Here is an 18,455-nt window from a genome sequence, read left to right on the forward strand (position 1 = left end):
TAAGCCCATAATAATAATAATAATAATAATAATAATACATAATCTCATATATTCCTAATATTTCTTAAAAATTAATATAAAATAAAATTTAATAATTTAAACAATGACAACTGCCATTCCTTCCACCACTTCCCTGTCACTCATTCCCAAACCATTTCCGAAATCAAACAAGACATGGCATAAATTTTCAACAGAGTATTATTTTATATTCTTATGTAAAGTAACATCTTATAAGATGTAATTAATATAATATTTCAAATCACCTGATACATAAAGAAAGAATTGTTGTCATTTTTTATACATCATGCTTGAATTTTACTTTCAATGATGATTCTTATATCCTTGAGCATTTAGAAAAGTTAATTTGAATAACTTATGTGTATTTAAAATGCTTTTTTATTTGTGATTGATTTGCTTAAAATCTCTTATAATATGCTGTAACTAAAATTTAACAGATGACATTTAATTGAATCTCGAAATTACTTGATGAGATATTGAAATATATTAATTTATTCGTTACAAATTGAGAAAAACATTTGGAAATATAGTAATCCAAACAAAGTATTATAAGAAGAAGAAAAAGAAAGAAAGAAAACAACCCATTATTCACTTTAGTTTTGGCTAATGGGAAACTTGGGTTAGAGAGTCCTTCCAAGCAAAATTAAATTTGACACGAAGTGAAAATAATCTCAAATGCTAAGGAACTGATCACGTCATTAGGTATGGGTTGTAGCAGAACCTAGATAAACTGACTCAAGAAATCTCTTTCGAATGTGAAGGCAAGTGATAGATATAGCAATTAATTAAGACACATGAATTCTTCACGTACTCTAAATTCTGTGCATGTGTGTGATTGTGAAGGTCACAGAAACATCGAGTCGAGGAAATAAATTTTATTTTAGTTTTGGTGATGGGAATCAGGTGGTGTGACATCCATGCCAGCATTCCTGAAAAAATTATTTCCGGAGGTGTAGAGAAACACTGTGGAAAGCAACTACGGCAAATACGAGAAGGAAATGCTGCAGCTATTGACTTGGTCTTGGTGTGTGTACCATTGGCGTCGTATATAACTCGGAGCCAGGGGAGAAGAGCCGCCATGTTGATTCTTCATCAGTGCTGCTGCTCAGAACCTTGCCATGCTTTCGGAAACCAGGTTATCCTCTTTTCACCTCTTTCATTTGTTCCCAAAATTTTCAAAAAATAAAATAAAAAATTATTTTAAATAAAACCAATTCAAATTAAACACATTTTAAAAAATAAAAAAATCTAATTGAATCTTACTAAAGAACACAGGATATTATCCAACCTTAAAATAATAAAAGGATTAAATCCAACCTAAAATATAATTTAACCTTAAAATTTTTAAGGTGATATATGTTAACTTGAACATTATTAACCATGTCAACGATGTCAATAACTAGAGACTAAAACAAACATTTTTTTATTGTATGGGATGGAATAATACGTAAATAACAAGTGCTAAGCCGGTAAAGCTGAACATTATTAACCATGTTTAATTTACTTTTTTTTTTTTTTGTGTAGATCACAAATTCTATCTACGTGTTATCCATGTAAACGATAAATTTAAGCCGATTTTGGTATAATATAATTTATAATGGAAAATAAATTATTTGAATAATATTTTAATGGTATGAGGTGGCCTTTTGAAACCCACTCAACTTTGTCGCTTTAATTTTTTATTATGGCAGGCAGTTCCAGATTTTCTTTCAGAGATCGCACCTTCAAGAATTCATGGAGCATTGAATATACTGTCCCAGCTGAATATCACCCTTGGCATTCACTTTGCCAACCTGGTCAACTATGCCACCAAAGTAAGTTTCTTGCGTGCATGCTCCCATTTTCATCCTCTTTATTTGAATAATATGTTAACTTCAAACGGAAATGAATCATGAGTTATCTTAAAAACTTAAAATGTATAAAACCAATAATAAAAAACTTAAATAACAATTTAGTCCCTCTAAAATACTCTATCTTTTAGTTCTTCAAATTTATTTTTGAATTCTTGAAAAATTATTTTTTTCTTTTAATTTTTGTGGTTGAATAACAATAGTCCAGTAATATTGATTTGTCACGATTCACGTCTACTTTTTTGGTAAAATTTTTTATTTTTAATCTCTCCTCAACTAATCATAAATTATTTTGAGCATATGAATATTAAAAAAAATGCATGGTAATTGATTTTCATGCAAAATCATTTTCAATTTAGTGTTGTCTTGTAGATAATCGATTTCTAAAGCATGTTCCATTTGTTTTGTTTTGATATACATTGGGTTGTAGTTCATTGTTGGAGATGCTGACTATTGTTGATCGAGCAACAACTGAATCAAAGGTGGATGGGGATGGAGGCTATCTCTAGGTTTGGGTGGTTTACCAGCGTTGCTTCTGACGTTGGGGGCTTTCTTGCTGGTGGACACACCAAATAGTCTGATCGAGCGTGGTCACTTGGAAGAAGGAAAAGCTGTGCTGAGAAAGATTCGTGGCATTGACAACATTGAACCTGAGTTCTTGGAGCTACTTGAAGCAAGTCATGTGGCTAAAGGAGTCAAGCACCCTTTCAGGAATATCCTCAAGGGCAGGAACAGACCGCAACTCGTCATTTCCATTGCTCTGCAGGTCAGTGCTATGTCCTATAACATTTTCCTGTGAGTTAAGTGTGCAATTTGTCCTGGTGTCAACTTGCATTTTTTTTTATCAACTTTGTGGGTGTTTAGTTTTTCATTTGTTGGATATCTCACATTTACCAGTGATATGACCAAAATAATGTTTACAAGGAACAACCATTACATTATGAGTTGGTTCTTAGGATTGAATTAAGTTCAAACTTTATGCTCATAATGTTCAAACCTCAACATGAAAGGGGTTATAGCCTTATAGAGCCATAGGGGGCAATCCTTTCGCGTTTTCATTTTCTTTCTTGTAAAGTGTGCAAATGATTTTTCAATGGGTAATCAATGATAGCCTTAGTCTTTGAATCTGTTGGGAAAATGACATTTTTTGGACTAAATTATATACACAAACATTCATAAGTCGCCACTTTGGGTGTACAAAAATATATATTCACTCTTTTCTTAACATGTTAGCTCGATAAGTATATGCTCAATTTCAACTTGCTGATTTATCTGATGCCTATTCCATTTTGGTGTTTCCATAAACTAGGTTTTTCAGCAGTTCACTGGCAGCAATGCCATAATGTTTTATGCCCCAGTTCTGTTCAACACATTAGGATTCAAGAACGATGCTTCTGTCTACTCTGCGGTGATTACTGGAGCCATTAACATGCTCTCAACTGTTGTATCAATCTATTCGAGTCGGACGCCGAATGCTCTTATTGGAAGCAGGCATTCAGATGTTCTTGTCACATGTTGTGATTGCAGTTGTAATGGGAATGAAGGTGAAGGACCATTCTGAGGACCTCTCAAAGAGTTATGCTTTGCTTGTGGTTGTGATGGTTTGCATTTTTGTGGCTGCATTTGCATGGTCACGTGGGCCTCTTGGTTGGCTCATCCCAAGATATTCCCACCCGAGACTCGCTCGGTAGGGCAAGCTTTGTCCGTGTGTGTCAACTTCCTCTTCACATTTGTCATTGGACAAGCCGTTCTGTCATTGTTGTGTCTCTTCAAGTTTGGCATGTTCTTCTTGGGATGGATCTTGATCATGTTCACCTTTGTCTTTTTCCTTCTCCCCGAGACAAAGAAGGTTCCCGTTGAAGAAATGACGGAGAGAGTGTGTTGAAGAGGTTTATAGAAGATGATTGTGTTGAAGAAGAAAAAGTAGTCACTGGCAATTGAGAACGTCCAAGGATTTAATCTGGCTTCTCAGTTGTAAATTAGACAAATTCTGGCAATGCTTTGGTTTGTGACTTTGTAAAATGAGTATTTTAGACTCCATGGAGTGTTTGGTTAGATTGGTTGTTACAACTAGCTATTTTATCATTCCCACTATGTTATTGGCCTATTGTCCTTTTATGCGAGTCATATAACTTTGGGAACTATGTTTCTATTTTCATCTTCTCTCGTTTCTTTCAAAAGGCAAAAGCCTGGTACTAACATATTAATCACTCTCTCCTTAATTTTAAGAAACTTTCAACTAATTCATGTTTTTTATGAAAAATAATTATTACATTAAATTTATCAATTATTTATTTTATAATTTTAAAATTATTATTTTTCTTTTTATATACTTATTTGTTTTTATTAATGTTTGAAGAAAAAATAATTAAATAAAGATATATATAAAAAAAATTAATATATCTAAAATTTAGAAAATAATCTTATAAAAAGAAACAAATAAATTTTTTTAATATTTTTTTTAAAATCTTATAATTAAGGACAATGAGAGTATTTATCTTTTGTTTAAATTGTTTTTGCTATTTGTGTTTCTTCTTTCTTTCCTGCAACAACGAATAGTATATGTTAAGAATGATTCTGATGCAATAGCTTCAGATTAGAACTGGAAAAATAACAAACAAATAAATTAACGAGTATCAAGCTGGACGCATGGTTGGTATAGTGATCAGTGATAGGAGTCATGATGTATTTTATTACATTGCACCAAATATGAATGGGGGGTTCTTTATGAAGCCATTTGTTGGAAGAAAAAAACCCTCAAGGAAGGCAATATACAAGGGGAATGAATAATACTAACATTATGAAACGTTAATTGCAAATTCGGTACATTTGGTGTTAATAATTGGTGGCAAGCAGCGTAGAGAAATTTAGGTAAAGTATAACTTAATTTTGATTGAAGTCAAAGTTTTAATTCTGTGATTGTGACGAGTTTTTTATAATAGTAATTATAGTTACGTTATGAAACTCTCGAGTTAACTCGCTATTTATTACGAGTTCACTTGTCCTCTTCGAGTTGACTCGTGAGTAAACTCTTTTTTAGTAGACTCTAGACAAACTTTATAAATTATAAGTAAACTCGATACATTCTTAAGTTTATTATCGAGTCAATAAGTTAGCAAGTTAAAAAAATTAAACAAAATGTAAGTCATTTTTTATATTATTTTTTGTCTATTTAGCATTCAACATAACATATCTTCATTTAGTGTGTTATTCTTAAATACAAAATTCTCACCTCTAATAATATCAAACACTTGTTCTTTAATAACATCAAACCTTCAATAGAATAATCTACCACTACTATAACGTCTGCAAATTATTATCTAATAGTGATGTATTATTATTAGGTTATTTAAATATTCTAAATTTTATAATTTACTGTTTTGCTTTATTATATTGTTAAAATATTTAATTAGTTTGTTATTTATAAATATTTTGTTATTATTTTTATATGAAGTAGATTCTTACGAATTTACGAGTTGAATTTATAGAATTCTCACGAGTCTGCCAATAAAATGTAACTGCATTTAAACAAAAAAGTTTAACTTATTTGTATTGGTCTTATTGGAGAACTTACTGCCAGAATTTGATACACAAAAAAGATATGTATCTTTCAATTTGAGGTTGTATAAATCGTGTGCTTAATGCTTCTCTGATGTGCAAAGTAATGTGAACATCAAATGGAAACAGTGAATGGTGATTGCCATCTATTATGACATTCACCAATTATTTGTTACAAATGAAAATACAAAAGTAGTCATCGCGGCACCCACAAGTTTTTGTGCAGATGAAGTGCAGTAGCACACAGACCCAAAATAGTAGGACATAGAATATCAAGGATTTACTTGATATATATTAAACATTTCAAAAGTAAAGTAAGGCAAAATAAAGACAAATACTAAAAATATTTTTACAAATATCAAAAAATGCTTTTAATAACATTAAATATTATATTAAAAATTTAACTTCTATTTTTTTTTAACAACTATCCTCCAGAAAACGGTTTATAAAATCCTTTTAAAAAAAGTGTTAAAGCAATTTGGATTAAAGTTAGTTCTAAATTTTAAAGTATTTTCACTATTTGCGTGTAGGAATTCATAATTGTACATTCGCAAAAATGCTTTTCAAACTTTAATCCATAGCAAAGTTAAAACTACTTAGTATATAATGTGTTTGTTTTTAATATTTTCTCAGTTTCTGATCGATGCAATTTACGTAAGAACAACGGATTGTTGGATTTGCAACGTTAAAACAATTCGCACAATTACTCCATTTTAGTTACATTTTCAATGTTAGTTAGACGGACATATAAGTCATAGTAAGATACAAAAAGCAAAGTAGGAGAAGTGGAGCACTTATTACTCAGACCCACCGCAACTATGCTAACGAGATTAATCAGATTATGCAGCGGGCCACATTATTTCTCTTTTGTAATTAGTGTTAAGTTTTCATCAAACAAACCAATTAGTTAAAGAAAAAGACTGGGACCTATTCATCCACTTTGCCATTCTTCAAGTTCCAACATCCAAAGCCAGCTAGTCAAACGGATATATAAAGACCCCAACCAAAGGAAAAGAAGATACAAACAAACAACAACAAGAAGGGTCTCTAATTTACTTCTGCAGGGCTTGAAACCATGGCTTTGGTAGAGAGAGTTGTGGTTTTGTTCATAGTGATGGCATTTGTGCAGGTTTCATTTGCAGCTGTATACAAGGTTGGAGACTCTGCCGGTTGGACTACCCTTGGCACCATAGACTACAGGAAATGGGCTGCAACCAAGAACTTCCAAATTGGTGACACTATCAGTAAGTTTTCTCACTCTAATTGCTTGCATGGTCTGTTTATGTTACTATGTAATTGTGTTGGTTTTTGTTCATTGTTAGCAGATGAGTTCAAATCATCTTGTAAAAATGGAGAAGTCCTAGCCTTTTGACAATTCTGCATCCTATTCTCAGAATGATAAGAAAACAAACAGTTTTTCAAATCAATTGAGCATGTTGCGATTCTTTGATTCCTTCTTCTTCTTTTTCTAGCTAGAAGAGTGTTAATTGTTGAAGTATAAGTGTGAAGTAAAGTCTCACATATGAGTAAAAGTGAAAAAGTTGAGCATCATATAAGTGAGGAGAAAACTCATAAACCTAAGCCTTAAAGTTTTAAGTTAAAGTGTGGTGTCAAATTTCCTTATATAATTGTTCATGACTCATTAATGAAAATCTGTGACAATGAAAACAGGAACTAATCAGAAAATGAAAACAAAAAAATCTCATTTAAGTGGTAATGAATTTGATTTTAAGCAAATCTAAAAATACAAAAAGGCAAGAAGTCAATACATCATAAATTTTCAGTATTTTTATTTCATGAAAACAAAAAACAAGAAGTCAAGCCAAACATGTTTTGAGAATTCTAATCTTTGGAAAATAAAAACAGTTTTCAAAAAATGAAAACAAAAAATGAAAATGCAAACCAAACACATCCTAATATTTTAGAAACTAAAAGATTATGATTTCAAGTAAATTTCAGCAATGCCCTTTGGTTGTAAACTCTAATTCTTTCTTTTCTTGTTTTTGCATCAAGTACCCCACCATTGCACTTCCATGGCAAGCATTTCTATTTTTAATCTTGTTTCTCTTTATTATTAAGAAAAACTATGTGGTTAGGGGGGGGCTACATAAAACTCTTGGTTCTTACTCATCTATACACTATTTTTTTTCTTATGGTATTTATTCTTATACAAGAGCCTTTTACACATCAGTTTCATGACTAGAGTTGTAAACCAGCATGACCCACAACTTCCACTTGCATTAACTTTTTGTGCTCTGCTGCTCTGCACGAGCTCTTTTGAATGAAGAGACAAAAACAACATGCAATGAGATTGTTGGCCTCACCGCCGACAATTACATAGTATATATTTCATAAACATTCAACCCAAAAATCATTATAGAGCATGGCCTTTACTTAATTATGATTATTAGTAGTAGCAACATAACATAACTCAAATGGTTGGTGATTTATTTTTTGGTCCAGTATTTGAATACAATGCCAAATTCCATAATGTGATGCGAGTGACACATGCCATTTACAAGACATGCAACGCATCATCCCCTATTGCTACCTTCACCACTGGCAAAGACTCCATCAACATAACCAATCATGGCCACCACTTCTTCTTCTGCGGCGTCCCTGGTCACTGCCAAGCAGGACAGAAGGTTGATATTAACGTGCTCAGCATTTCTGCAGAGGCACCTACTCCTTCAGGTTCAGCTTTGGCCTCTCCAACAGTTCAAACCTCCACTGTGCCTGCACCTTCTCCTAGCAATGCTACCCCATTGATTTCTCTAAAGGGATCTTTTGGTTCGGTGGGTTTTAATATGACAGTGTTTTGTTTAGTTTGGTTTATGTACTCTTTTTTTTAGGGGGGGGGGGGGGGGGGGGGGGGGGTGTTGAAACTGATGAAGGGCATTTCTCCAACTCCTTTTTGCCTAGATCGTTGGCACGTTTGTAAACCATTTGAATGACAAAGAAAACATTTATTAGATATATTACAATGTATTTTTCCTCCAAACATGGTTTTGTATGTTTAGTTACATATGTATGGAAAAACATCGGTCGAGAGATATCAATCCCATAAATAAAATAGATTTTAGTATTTTGAGTGTATTTTTTCTTTGCATCTATGATTTTAAAGGGTTGAAATAAATAAATAAATAAATATGATTCTATTGTCTTTGTCATACTCATAAATATCGGGGGAAGGGGGGATTAAGTGAAAATCTGATAGTATGGAAGAGGGCTTAAGGGATTTAAAAGGAACTAACAAAAATTTGATCTTTTGTTGTTGAACAAAAAAAAGGTAAAGTTAGGGTATAAATGTATACATCTATGATCTCGACAGAGCTCCTATTGTTGCAGTTGGAGCCTCGCGAGGACCAAGTAACGCAACAAAGCGTACTATTTAAATCTGTTTAAAACGGGCATGTTTTTGACAAAAGAAAAAAAAAACTTTGATGCATGCCAATGTCATCTCACTAACATGAAAAACATTCCCTGTTGTTTACCAAAAAAAAAGTCCCTGTATTCCTAGTTTCCAGTTACTTCTAATTTAAGTATATTTAGCTCTTTTTAATATTTCAAGAATACTAAACGAATTTAATTTAATTTACTAAATAATTCTAGTACTTAAAAATTAAATTACTAAATAATTCATATATAAGAAAAAAAAAATATCAAAATGCTATTGAATGGGTAGCTATTGAACTATTGATTGATTCACAATAATAATAGAAATGAATATATTAAATTAAAAACTAAAGTAACATTCAGAAGAAAAAATTATAAAAATGGCATAAGTGAACTTGAACTTAACGGACCGTAAGCTTTTTAAAATAATAAGTTGCAAGATCGTTCCCATTGGATGCTTCTGCTATGTTGCTTACGATGAGTATGAGTCACAGTCTTTGTTTACCTCTCTCTTTTATGTTGTGGTTGGTAAATGGGGATGGGGTGGAGACCCTCAATTTTCACAACGTTTTCTGAGAAACATCAGTTCTTGAGAGCTCATTGTACATATCAGATATTGCTTTTGCAAAATATTCCTTCGCTTGAGGCCTCTTAACCTGAAAAGTTGCATGCACATACACAAAAGATGATTTATTGCCACACTGCAGGTTAAAAATGAAAAACAGATCATCTTAAGACTCAAAGCTTGCCTTGAATGTCGGAGTCAACAGACCATTTTCCAACGTAAATGGTTCGAGCACTAAAGTGACAGCTTTTACGAATTCAAAACCTCTAAGCTACAGGGTATCAAATAAAGATACAAATATTTAATAAAGATGATGAGGCCAAATTATAAGGTACGAATAAGTGTAACATAAAATGAATAACTTACCTGAGCGTCTCGTCCAGCAGCATCCATCTCAGCCAAGACAGCTGCCCTTACTTTTGAATCATTGCAAAGTTGTGCCAAATCATTATACTGCACCCATGCCCACAAAACATAGAGTATCAGTTAACGTTGCAGACTGATGTGACAAATTAACACCAACTTTGCAGCAAAATAGAATGATGAAATTTCTTGAACCTCCCTTGAATTTTGATATAAAATACAGGATTCTGCTTCCTTGATTTCAAAATTACACAGGCCAGTCCAATTTTAAGATTTAACATAATCAAAACTTCCCAGGTTTTAAACAGTTTGTAAAATTTTGTCAAACCTCAAAGGGTGACTATGTAATTTACCAAGACTAATTATAAACGAGATGTCATACAAATAAAGAGCCACATGTGCTAAAATAGGTGCACAGAACCACAAAGGCTAGTTACTTAAATTTATGCAAAAATATAGGACCGTGATAAAGACCTTAATTGATCTAGGATAAAACCGTATCCAATATTTGTAGTTTTTATTCCATTTAATGATCACCAATCAAATAAAAGTTAGTTCAATTGTATGTTCATAGTGAAAGAAAAGTTAGTTCAACTCAATTGAAAATGTTCACCTTATTTCTGGTACAATTATCAGCAACCAAAAGTAGATGCAGGCTCTAAATTACTAGGCTAAATTTCTACTACAAATTGGTTTTCACAAAATTAGTAGCAAGTCTTTATCATACTTATTTTCCAAACTATATAGTAGCCTTAGAGTAATCTGATTCAAAATCACATTTCAAGTTTTCAAACACAGTAAAACTACCAACAAATCGTTGGTTCGAGTGGTACTAGACTAGATCCCCTTAAGCAAGGTCTCGGGTTCGAGCCTTGTGATGGAAAAAACGTGGTTGAAAGGGGAGAACCCCACTAAAAGTGTCCAGCCAGGTTCTCCGATAAAGATTATTCATCGGCAAAGCCGATATATACTCTGTACCAATAATATGATTACCAAAAAAAACACAAAGTAAAACTAAGTTTTAACTTTTAAGCACTGTCTAGATTAACTTTTTAGTACCATTATTCCTTCTGAAGCAGCCCATGCTTTCAAGTTATCATGATCCACCGAGACAACAGCTACCAAAGAAGAATTTAGGCTATCACCTACAAACAAAAAAGAAGCATCAGCAAGCTAGTACAAACGATCACACACACCGAATTTGTGGGAATGATTTATTTCCTTACCATATACAAAGCACTGCGCCACAAATTTGCATTTGGCGTATACATTTTCAATCTTCTCAGGAGCAATGTACTCGCCTTGTGCCAACTTAAAGATATTCTTCTTCCTAAACAAAATGGTAATCTTTCATTAATATGCTTGACAAATTCAGTCAATGTTTTAAAAAGTGGGCTGAGAAAGTAGACAGGATACTAGGGGTGTCATTGTTTCAAGCACATCTTACTATACTGAAACTAATATATAAAAGTTAAATGGAGGCAGTATGCAGCTATATAAGTCTTGCAGCAACAGTACTCACTGAACCAAGTACCAACAGGAGATAGCACTTTCACACTCAAAAGTCCCATTAGTGTCTACTCATTGAACAGACTTGTGGCCAGATGAATTATATTAAACAGAAATCAATTTAATAACGGGTGGTAAGTTCAGAAGCCATGTTTCTTATTAAATATAGATTATAGTTTAATTAGAATGATGCTATCTTACCTATCAATAATTTTGAGACGACCACCAGGTAACCACGTCCCAATATCTCCAGTATGTAGCCATCCATCTTCATCAATGACATCTCTCCTGCTCAATTTGATTGAAATTCAATTACTTTTAAACATGCAAGGTAATTTCATTCATTAGAAGCACAGAACAGGAAAGGTAATTACGTCTGGGCTTCATCTTTGTGATAGCCCCGAAAAACAATGGGACCCCTGACACAAATTTCACCACGGGGATTGGGCTGATCATCAGATGTATAGTTCATTTCTGGAACATCCACAAGTTTTATCTCTGAAACAAAAGAACAAAACTCTTGGCACTAGGCATAAGAAAGCTACAGATGACATAAATTAAATATAACTTCATCTTTTAAATTCTTCCATAAAAAGTGGGCGAAGTAGAAATGTTCAAATCCACTTTTTTAGGATTATCAGACACAGTGTTCCATGCACTGCAAGGGAAGAACATTTTGAATAACTACAAATGATGGGATGTTGCTACTATTTTTTTTTTCTAAAATGTGGACAGTTCATGATCAAGTTGATTGGTACGTGGCATATCACCTAAAATATAATCAAGCAGGTTTAATCACGAATGTACTGCAAGCTATGTGATGTGGATTTACGAAGTACTCACCACAGGCTAGATTAGGAGAGCCAACATGACCACCAAGTTTGTCACCCTCATCAATGAAACTTATAATACAAGTACTCTCTGTCATTCCATATCCTTCAGTCACCCGACAACCAAAGCAACTGCATAATAGGTATACATATTATTCAGCAAGGAAAAACTGATTAAAAATAGTGATAATAATAAGAGGACTGTTCTCTTTATTAATGTATGCATTAATATTATGCAAAACGTACATCTTTAAAAATTCCATGATATCAGGTGATAAAGGTGAGGCACCTGATGCCATAAACCGAACTCGTCCTCCAAGCTTCTCTTTTATCTTGTTGAAAACTAATCTGTCCCACATAGGAGATGGGTTCTTCCCTGAAACAAATGAAAATATGGATGTTGAAAGTAAGTTTTCTCTTTTATGATACTAAAATTTTAAGCCAAAATCATAAGTTACAATTTTTTAGACATGTCTATCATTCTAAGAGAACTTTTCCGCCTATTTAAATGACAAACTACAAATTTAGGAAAACAGATATCCTACTATTGTTGAAAATAAGATTCAACCCAGCGAACCCACTATGAGAAATAAAAATGGAGCAGGGCAAGAATCTTGCATATAAACAGAGAGTTTATAACCATCAATGAATGGAGGATAGGGGAACAGCCAAGGTTTGGCATATAATTAGAATCAATATTTAGGGCACTATAGTGTCCTAATATAATGAATAAATCAGGTAAGATAACTATATAAATGAAAGATAGATCATTGTAAATATGTCTTACCATGCAATAAAGCCTGCCTTTTAGCATTGTAGGCAGCATTAAATAGTCTCTCCTTCAGACCGCCAGATGTTTTAACAGCATTAATTATACTGGAAAAAAAAAACCAATTGAATGGTACAATGAACACACAAGAAGCTAACAAACAGTTCTATAAAGTACAATATAAATGTATAGTTACTCTACCCAGCATATATTCTGTTATATAGCCGAGGAACACTACAAAAGACAGTAGGTCTTAGAGCAGCTATGTCATCCATTAATTTCATACTATCCTGCATACGAATGTTAAAAAGAAAATGTTATGCCAATCTGATAATATTGCAAAATATAGTGAAACAAAAGTAACTATCATAAAATCTACCTTAAACAGATCATATAAGGTAGTGCTTTAAAGTAAATTACATAACCAGAAAAGACAAAATAACAGTCAAGCAGAAAAGGTTGCTATTATTTAGAAATTCTACACTTTGGGCTGCATTATAATCATGCATGCATACATACATACATACATACATACATACATATGTATAAATGGAACACAAGAATACTATAATAAAAGACTGCTATTTGACAGAAACCTTTTATGGATCAATGCAGCATTTCATGAAATGGCAAGTATGAAAATGTAAATACGTTTAACTAAAAAATATTATATTATATTGACTTCTTATGCTAGTAAGAGACGTCTTTATTTCAATCTTTTTTAAACACTAGGTAGCTACATTCAGTTAATCACCATATCCATGCAATACAAGTCTAAAGCAGCACTAATATTACAACACATTAATTTTTCATAAAAGCATAAGCTCATTCAAATGAGTACACATTAACCAAATGAAAGAGAAAGAAATAAATTTAATTTGTCAAAGACACACCCCCTGGTAGAATCCCACTGCAATGCCAAAATGTACTGTCATGACCTGGTTTGCTCGCTCATAAATGTGTGCCAAAGGGAGATAGGATATATAACTGAAAATTAAAAGAAATTAAGTTGAAGAAATTAGAATAAACTGTCACAGCCAAAAAAATGGCAATGAACATTGTATACAATCATAAAGAACTCACACATCAGAAGGGCCGAATTTCTGATCCCTAGTACTCCCAGCAACACTTGCAATAAAGTTTCCATGGGTCAAGATAGCACCCTGAGCAGAATTTGTTGAGTAGAAACATGAAAAAGAAATGCTTTATGTAGCTACTATAAGCAAAAAAAAAAACATTTTAGGGGAAAAATATATCACCAAGGAAAAGTAAACCATAAGTCTACAGGATCCTACACACTTTTGGGGTTCCAGTTGTACCACTTGTATAGCAAATGGTTGCAATGTCATCAGGTTTTGGTGGACAGAAGAGCTGAAGGTTGCTGCGTCCCTAATCAAAACCACGCAAGTAATGAGCTAACAAACATAAGAAATAGCAGCAGATCAAATCAATAGCAACACCATTTACAAAATGAACTTAAAACTTATACACCACAATAGATAGATAGAAAGAGCACCACAGAAGTGACATTTCTTTACTAATTCAGGGAAGCAGATAATATCATATGAACACACTATGTATTGCTCCATAAAATCAACAATATTTGACACAGAAAAAAATAAGATTACCTGATTAAGTAGCTTTGAATATGTAATAACCTGAACTCCAGTTGATGATGGAACTAATGGAATTTGATCATCCATACCTCCAACTACCTACATACTAACTACAAATCAGCATGACATGACTTACATTGTAAATGAACATTTAATTTCAAACATAAGCCATAAATTCACACATACCACAATTAGACGTACAGTTGGAATATCAGACAAGTAGCTCAGCAACTGTAATTGCAGGTGACATGATATATAAGTTTTTGCAAAAGAAGACCGGAAGTTATATATAATATGCTAACAACATAAACTAAACTAAAGTGGTTATGATCATGGCTACATTTCATTTCATGACTGGATAACTAATTAGTTTATGCCAATCACAATGAGGATAAAAAAAAATATATCCTCCAAAAATAAAAGGTTATCATCCTCATAACATATATTCAGTAATTGTGTATACCATGAACAAAACATAATATAAAATTAAACTTAAAAAGCTTTTAACTGAAACATTAACCTGTAATCGCTGGAACTTGACTCCTTGGGTGAATAGGAAATTGGGATAAAAATTCTTACATTCCCATTCTACAGATGTTATTGACTACTAACAAGTGGAGGGGGTTGCTGAAAAAGCAATTATTTAGGACCTGTTTTTTAAAAAGGAATGGACAGGATTGACAAGTTTTTTTATGTTTTTAAAAATAGAAAACTGTTTCTTAAAAACAATATTCAAACATGCCTTTAGCTTCTTTGTTTTAGCAAATCTGATTGATCTACAGAAGTTAATCATCTTAGTGCGTGTTTGGATTAGCTTAATATCTCACACACACATGGTCCAAAAGCCAACAAGTATACTCAATGCAGAGTATTTGCACATTGAAATCCGTCAAACTCACACTAAGTCATCAAAATGGGTACTAATGATTCTACAATATTCATTATAAAGTTAACAGAAGGGATATGCTATAATATGAAGAAGCTCACATATACTTACTAAATTTAATGTTTGAGGTACACAAAATATAACTTGCACAGCAGCATGACTAACAATATACTTAACAGCATCAGGACCTACAGAACAAGCAATTTCTTGCTGTTAAATCAGAAGGTAAGGCCAAGGTAGACATGTAAGAAAAGAAATTTCCTGATAAATTATAGACAGCGTACCAAGAGTATCATACAGAGGCACTGATACAAATGAGTATGAAGAGCAAGCATGATCAACAATGAGCCACTCAGGTCTGTTAATAAAATACAACCCAATACTGGAGCCCTAAAAATGAGCATGTAAACCAATGGTTACATGATACTTTGTAAAAAATAAAATAATAATCAACCATGAAACTACAATCTAGCATTCACCTTTTCGATTCCATGATAAATCAAACCAGAACCTATTGCTGACCGGGCCGTACCTGCTTCTCCATATGTTATCCATTTGTACCTTAAAAAGTGAAGGAATAATGAGAAGGATGCTAAGTAAATTTGAATGAAAAAACAAAGAAGGCACAGAAAGTGTCATAGGTTGACAATTGAGCTGCTTACTCCCCAACAGTTCCATCAACACGGACACGTGTTCCCAGATATTTGTAGTCTCGAAAGGTGTCAACTGAGCGCCTATTATTAACAGAGTTTGACAAAATACATATCAATTTCTTACGCATTGTTTTTTTATTAAAATACTGTTGATTGGGATTACTTGTCAATCTTATGAAGTTCAAAGCTAAATTCTGCACAGAAAAAGGAGTGATGCTCACACAAAATTATCGTGCAGGGTACCAATTTCAGGATGATTAGGAAACTTGGTCACCAGCTGCAGAGGAGATCGTACAGATCTGCCAGAAAGAATTAAAAATAATATCATACTCATAAATTTAGCCCCAGAATGATGTATAAAAATCAAGATCAAGAACATTGGAAGAGGTATACCTGTAAACGTTCCACTTTCCTGTTTGTAATTTCTCTGGGAGTACAACACTATACCCTTGTTCTGCCCAGAAGTAAAGATCAAAGCTAATGATATCAAACAAAGAAATTACAAGAAGGTAATGTAATAATACTAATAAGCAAGGCATATGAAAATATTCAATAGTCAATGGATAGAAAAAATTCCTAAGTTGTGAGGAAGGTTGAACAAATGTCAGTATTATGAATATAGTCATCTTTGAGTGATATGATTGACAGTGAACAAATGTCAGTTTTATGAATAATCACCTTTGAGAAACAAAATGTGTTACCAAATAATGACAAATAGCATTCTGATTTGAGTCTTAGCTCCTATCATTGCCTCCAAAAAATGTAAAATGAATCTGAATAAAATTCAGAGAGCACTAGGCCAATCACATCATTAATTAACATGTAATTATCACAGTTAATTAACAATTAAGTACAAAATGTGATTGGCCCAGATCACATACCTCGAATGCAGGAAGTCAAGACTCATCATGCATGATAAGTATCCATGCATCAGGAGCTAAAATTTCTGCAGTCTGCACTACACTATTCAACCTTCACCCAGCTTCCGAGAAAATAATTGAACCAAATAAAAAATTTAAAAAAAAAATAAAGAAGCCCCCAGAACCAGATAATGAAGTGGAAACTAGGAACTGAAACATTAACCATTCAGGTTTGTCCAATTTTGAGTGTCACTCAATAGTCGTTTCACCAAAACATTTATTACAACCAAAAACTCCCCCCCATACTTTAGCCTAACGTAATTATTTCTTCATTCCAAACAATTTTAATTCCAAAAAAAAAAAAAGGCTACCACTCTATCAATGCCTTCAATTTTTTTTCTCTTTCTATACATATGAAAAAAGAAGGAATGGTTCCGAAATGCACAGGAATCGAAGATAACAAATAACTAGACATGATTATACTCATTCATAAAACCCTCCAATGAGCTATGAGTTTTTTTTTAAGTGTCCCTAGCAAAAAGTGAGACAAAACGAATCTTCTCCTCCAATCCGTACTGGCTGTTTGTTTTTCTCCAATCTCAAATTCAAAAGCGACAACTCACTTCTAATCACAAGCAAAAAAAAAGGCACAGGGAACATGATCCAACAGAAAGAGAGAAAAGTTTAACGTCACTATCGTGCAACTTTCCAAAGTGAGATACGTAAGTGCAACATGAGGGAGGGAGTACCGGAGAAGAACTCGCCGGCGGTGGGATTGGATCGGAGGTGGGAGGGAGATTCATCGGCGGTGGCGGTGAGGTGGGCGTGAATGGCTTTGAGACGACGTTGCGCAGCAGGCGTGTGATCCATGGGATCTAAACGACAATAAACAAGTGCCGTTTTGGTAAGGGAGTGTTCGTGCTTGTGTTGTATAGTTATCAGGATGTGGAATTGTGGATGATGAACCGCACGCACAACAACGTTACCACAACTTTTTTCAATATTTTCTTTTATTTCTTAATACTTACAAATATTAATATGCACTTACTTATTTTTTAAAATGAATATTTTAATGAGTTACAATTTTAATTTTTAAAAATATAGTAAATGTTAAAATTTGCTAAATATTTAAAATACTAAAATTTCTTTCTTGTGTGGTTATATTTGTTTATTTTTTTAATGTTTGATTGGGGTGTTTTTAAGGGTGGAAAGAAAAGAAAACGATGATATATATATAAAAAAAAAAACGATTGAAGAGATGAAGTTTATCTACTATCTTATATCGTTTTGGTTGTGAAAGTGTCTTTTTCTCGCTCTCACTTTCTCGGAAGGAAATAAAATCAGATATATGTTTTCATAATTAAATAAAAATAAAAACATTTTTTCATTGGTGGACATTAACTAAAATAATGGCTATGATTAATTAACAGTATAAAGTGCATTATTTTCCTTTATCATTTAGAATAATGCTGACTTAGCTATCCCGCAATCATTGAAAAGCACACCCATTACTTGTATATACACACAGGATAAAGAATCCGGATCAAATAAACCATCAGCTACTTTTTATGCTTTTTTTCTT

The 18,455-nt window shown here is 32.9% G+C and overlaps 2 protein-coding genes and 1 pseudogene across 2 annotated transcripts; 2 read left to right on the forward strand and 1 right to left on the reverse strand.

Annotated features, from left to right (window-relative positions):
• The first annotated feature begins 910 nt into the window (after window positions 1–910).
• LOC100784167 (sugar transport protein 13-like) lies at window positions 911–3,986 on the forward strand (annotated as a pseudogene).
• A 2,238-nt stretch (window positions 3,987–6,224) lies between these two features.
• LOC100784694 (mavicyanin) lies at window positions 6,225–8,522 on the forward strand. The gene is made up of 2 exons (XM_006590152.4): window positions 6,225–6,670; window positions 7,890–8,522. Exons 1-2 carry the CDS (start codon window positions 6,502–6,504, stop codon window positions 8,276–8,278), a joined length of 558 nt encoding a protein of 185 aa, XP_006590215.1. The 5' UTR covers window positions 6,225–6,501; the 3' UTR covers window positions 8,279–8,522.
• Window positions 8,523–9,140: 618 nt separating this feature from the next.
• Window positions 9,141–17,855, reverse strand: LOC100785229 (long chain acyl-CoA synthetase 6, peroxisomal). The gene is made up of 23 exons (XM_003535610.5): window positions 17,623–17,855; window positions 16,407–16,467; window positions 16,235–16,312; window positions 16,023–16,094; window positions 15,840–15,921; window positions 15,645–15,750; window positions 15,472–15,548; window positions 14,661–14,705; window positions 14,487–14,573; window positions 14,158–14,247; window positions 13,942–14,021; window positions 13,752–13,845; window positions 13,060–13,148; window positions 12,877–12,965; window positions 12,336–12,465; window positions 12,103–12,221; window positions 11,634–11,757; window positions 11,461–11,547; window positions 10,977–11,080; window positions 10,810–10,895; window positions 9,754–9,840; window positions 9,572–9,658; window positions 9,141–9,478 (listed from the first exon to the last, which is right to left on the reverse strand). The coding sequence occupies exons 1-23, from the start codon at window positions 17,741–17,743 to the stop codon at window positions 9,383–9,385; spliced, it is 2,091 nt and encodes a 696-aa protein (XP_003535658.1). The 5' UTR covers window positions 17,744–17,855; the 3' UTR covers window positions 9,141–9,382.
• Between the last annotated feature and the right edge of the window lie 600 nt (window positions 17,856–18,455).

The sequence above is a fragment of the Glycine max genome, chromosome 10, assembly GCF_000004515.6.
Source record: "Glycine max cultivar Williams 82 chromosome 10, Glycine_max_v4.0, whole genome shotgun sequence".
In the NCBI taxonomy this organism is placed as follows: Eukaryota; Viridiplantae; Streptophyta; class Magnoliopsida; order Fabales; family Fabaceae; genus Glycine; species Glycine max.

What these genes read in the sequence shown, in the direction of transcription:
- LOC100784694 (XM_006590152.4), top strand. Translation starts at nt 6,502, where the DNA reads ATGGCTTTGGTAGAGAGAGTTGTGGTTTTGTTCATAGTGATGGCATTT. An exon ending in CCAAATTGGTGACACTATCA is followed by an intron (nt 6,671 to 7,889) that starts GTAAGTTTTCTC and finishes TTTTTGGTCCAG; the next exon opens with TATTTGAATACAATGCCAAA.
- LOC100785229 (XM_003535610.5), bottom strand. Translation starts at nt 17,743, where the DNA reads ATGGATCACACGCCTGCTGCGCAACGTCGTCTCAAAGCCATTCACGCC. An exon ending in ACCCTGCACGATAATTTTGT is followed by an intron (nt 16,095 to 16,234) that starts GTGAGCATCACT and finishes TGTTAATAATAG; the next exon opens with GCGCTCAGTTGACACCTTTC. An exon ending in ATCATGGAATTTTTAAAGAT is followed by an intron (nt 12,222 to 12,335) that starts GTACGTTTTGCA and finishes CCTATTATGCAG; the next exon opens with TTGCTTTGGTTGTCGGGTGA.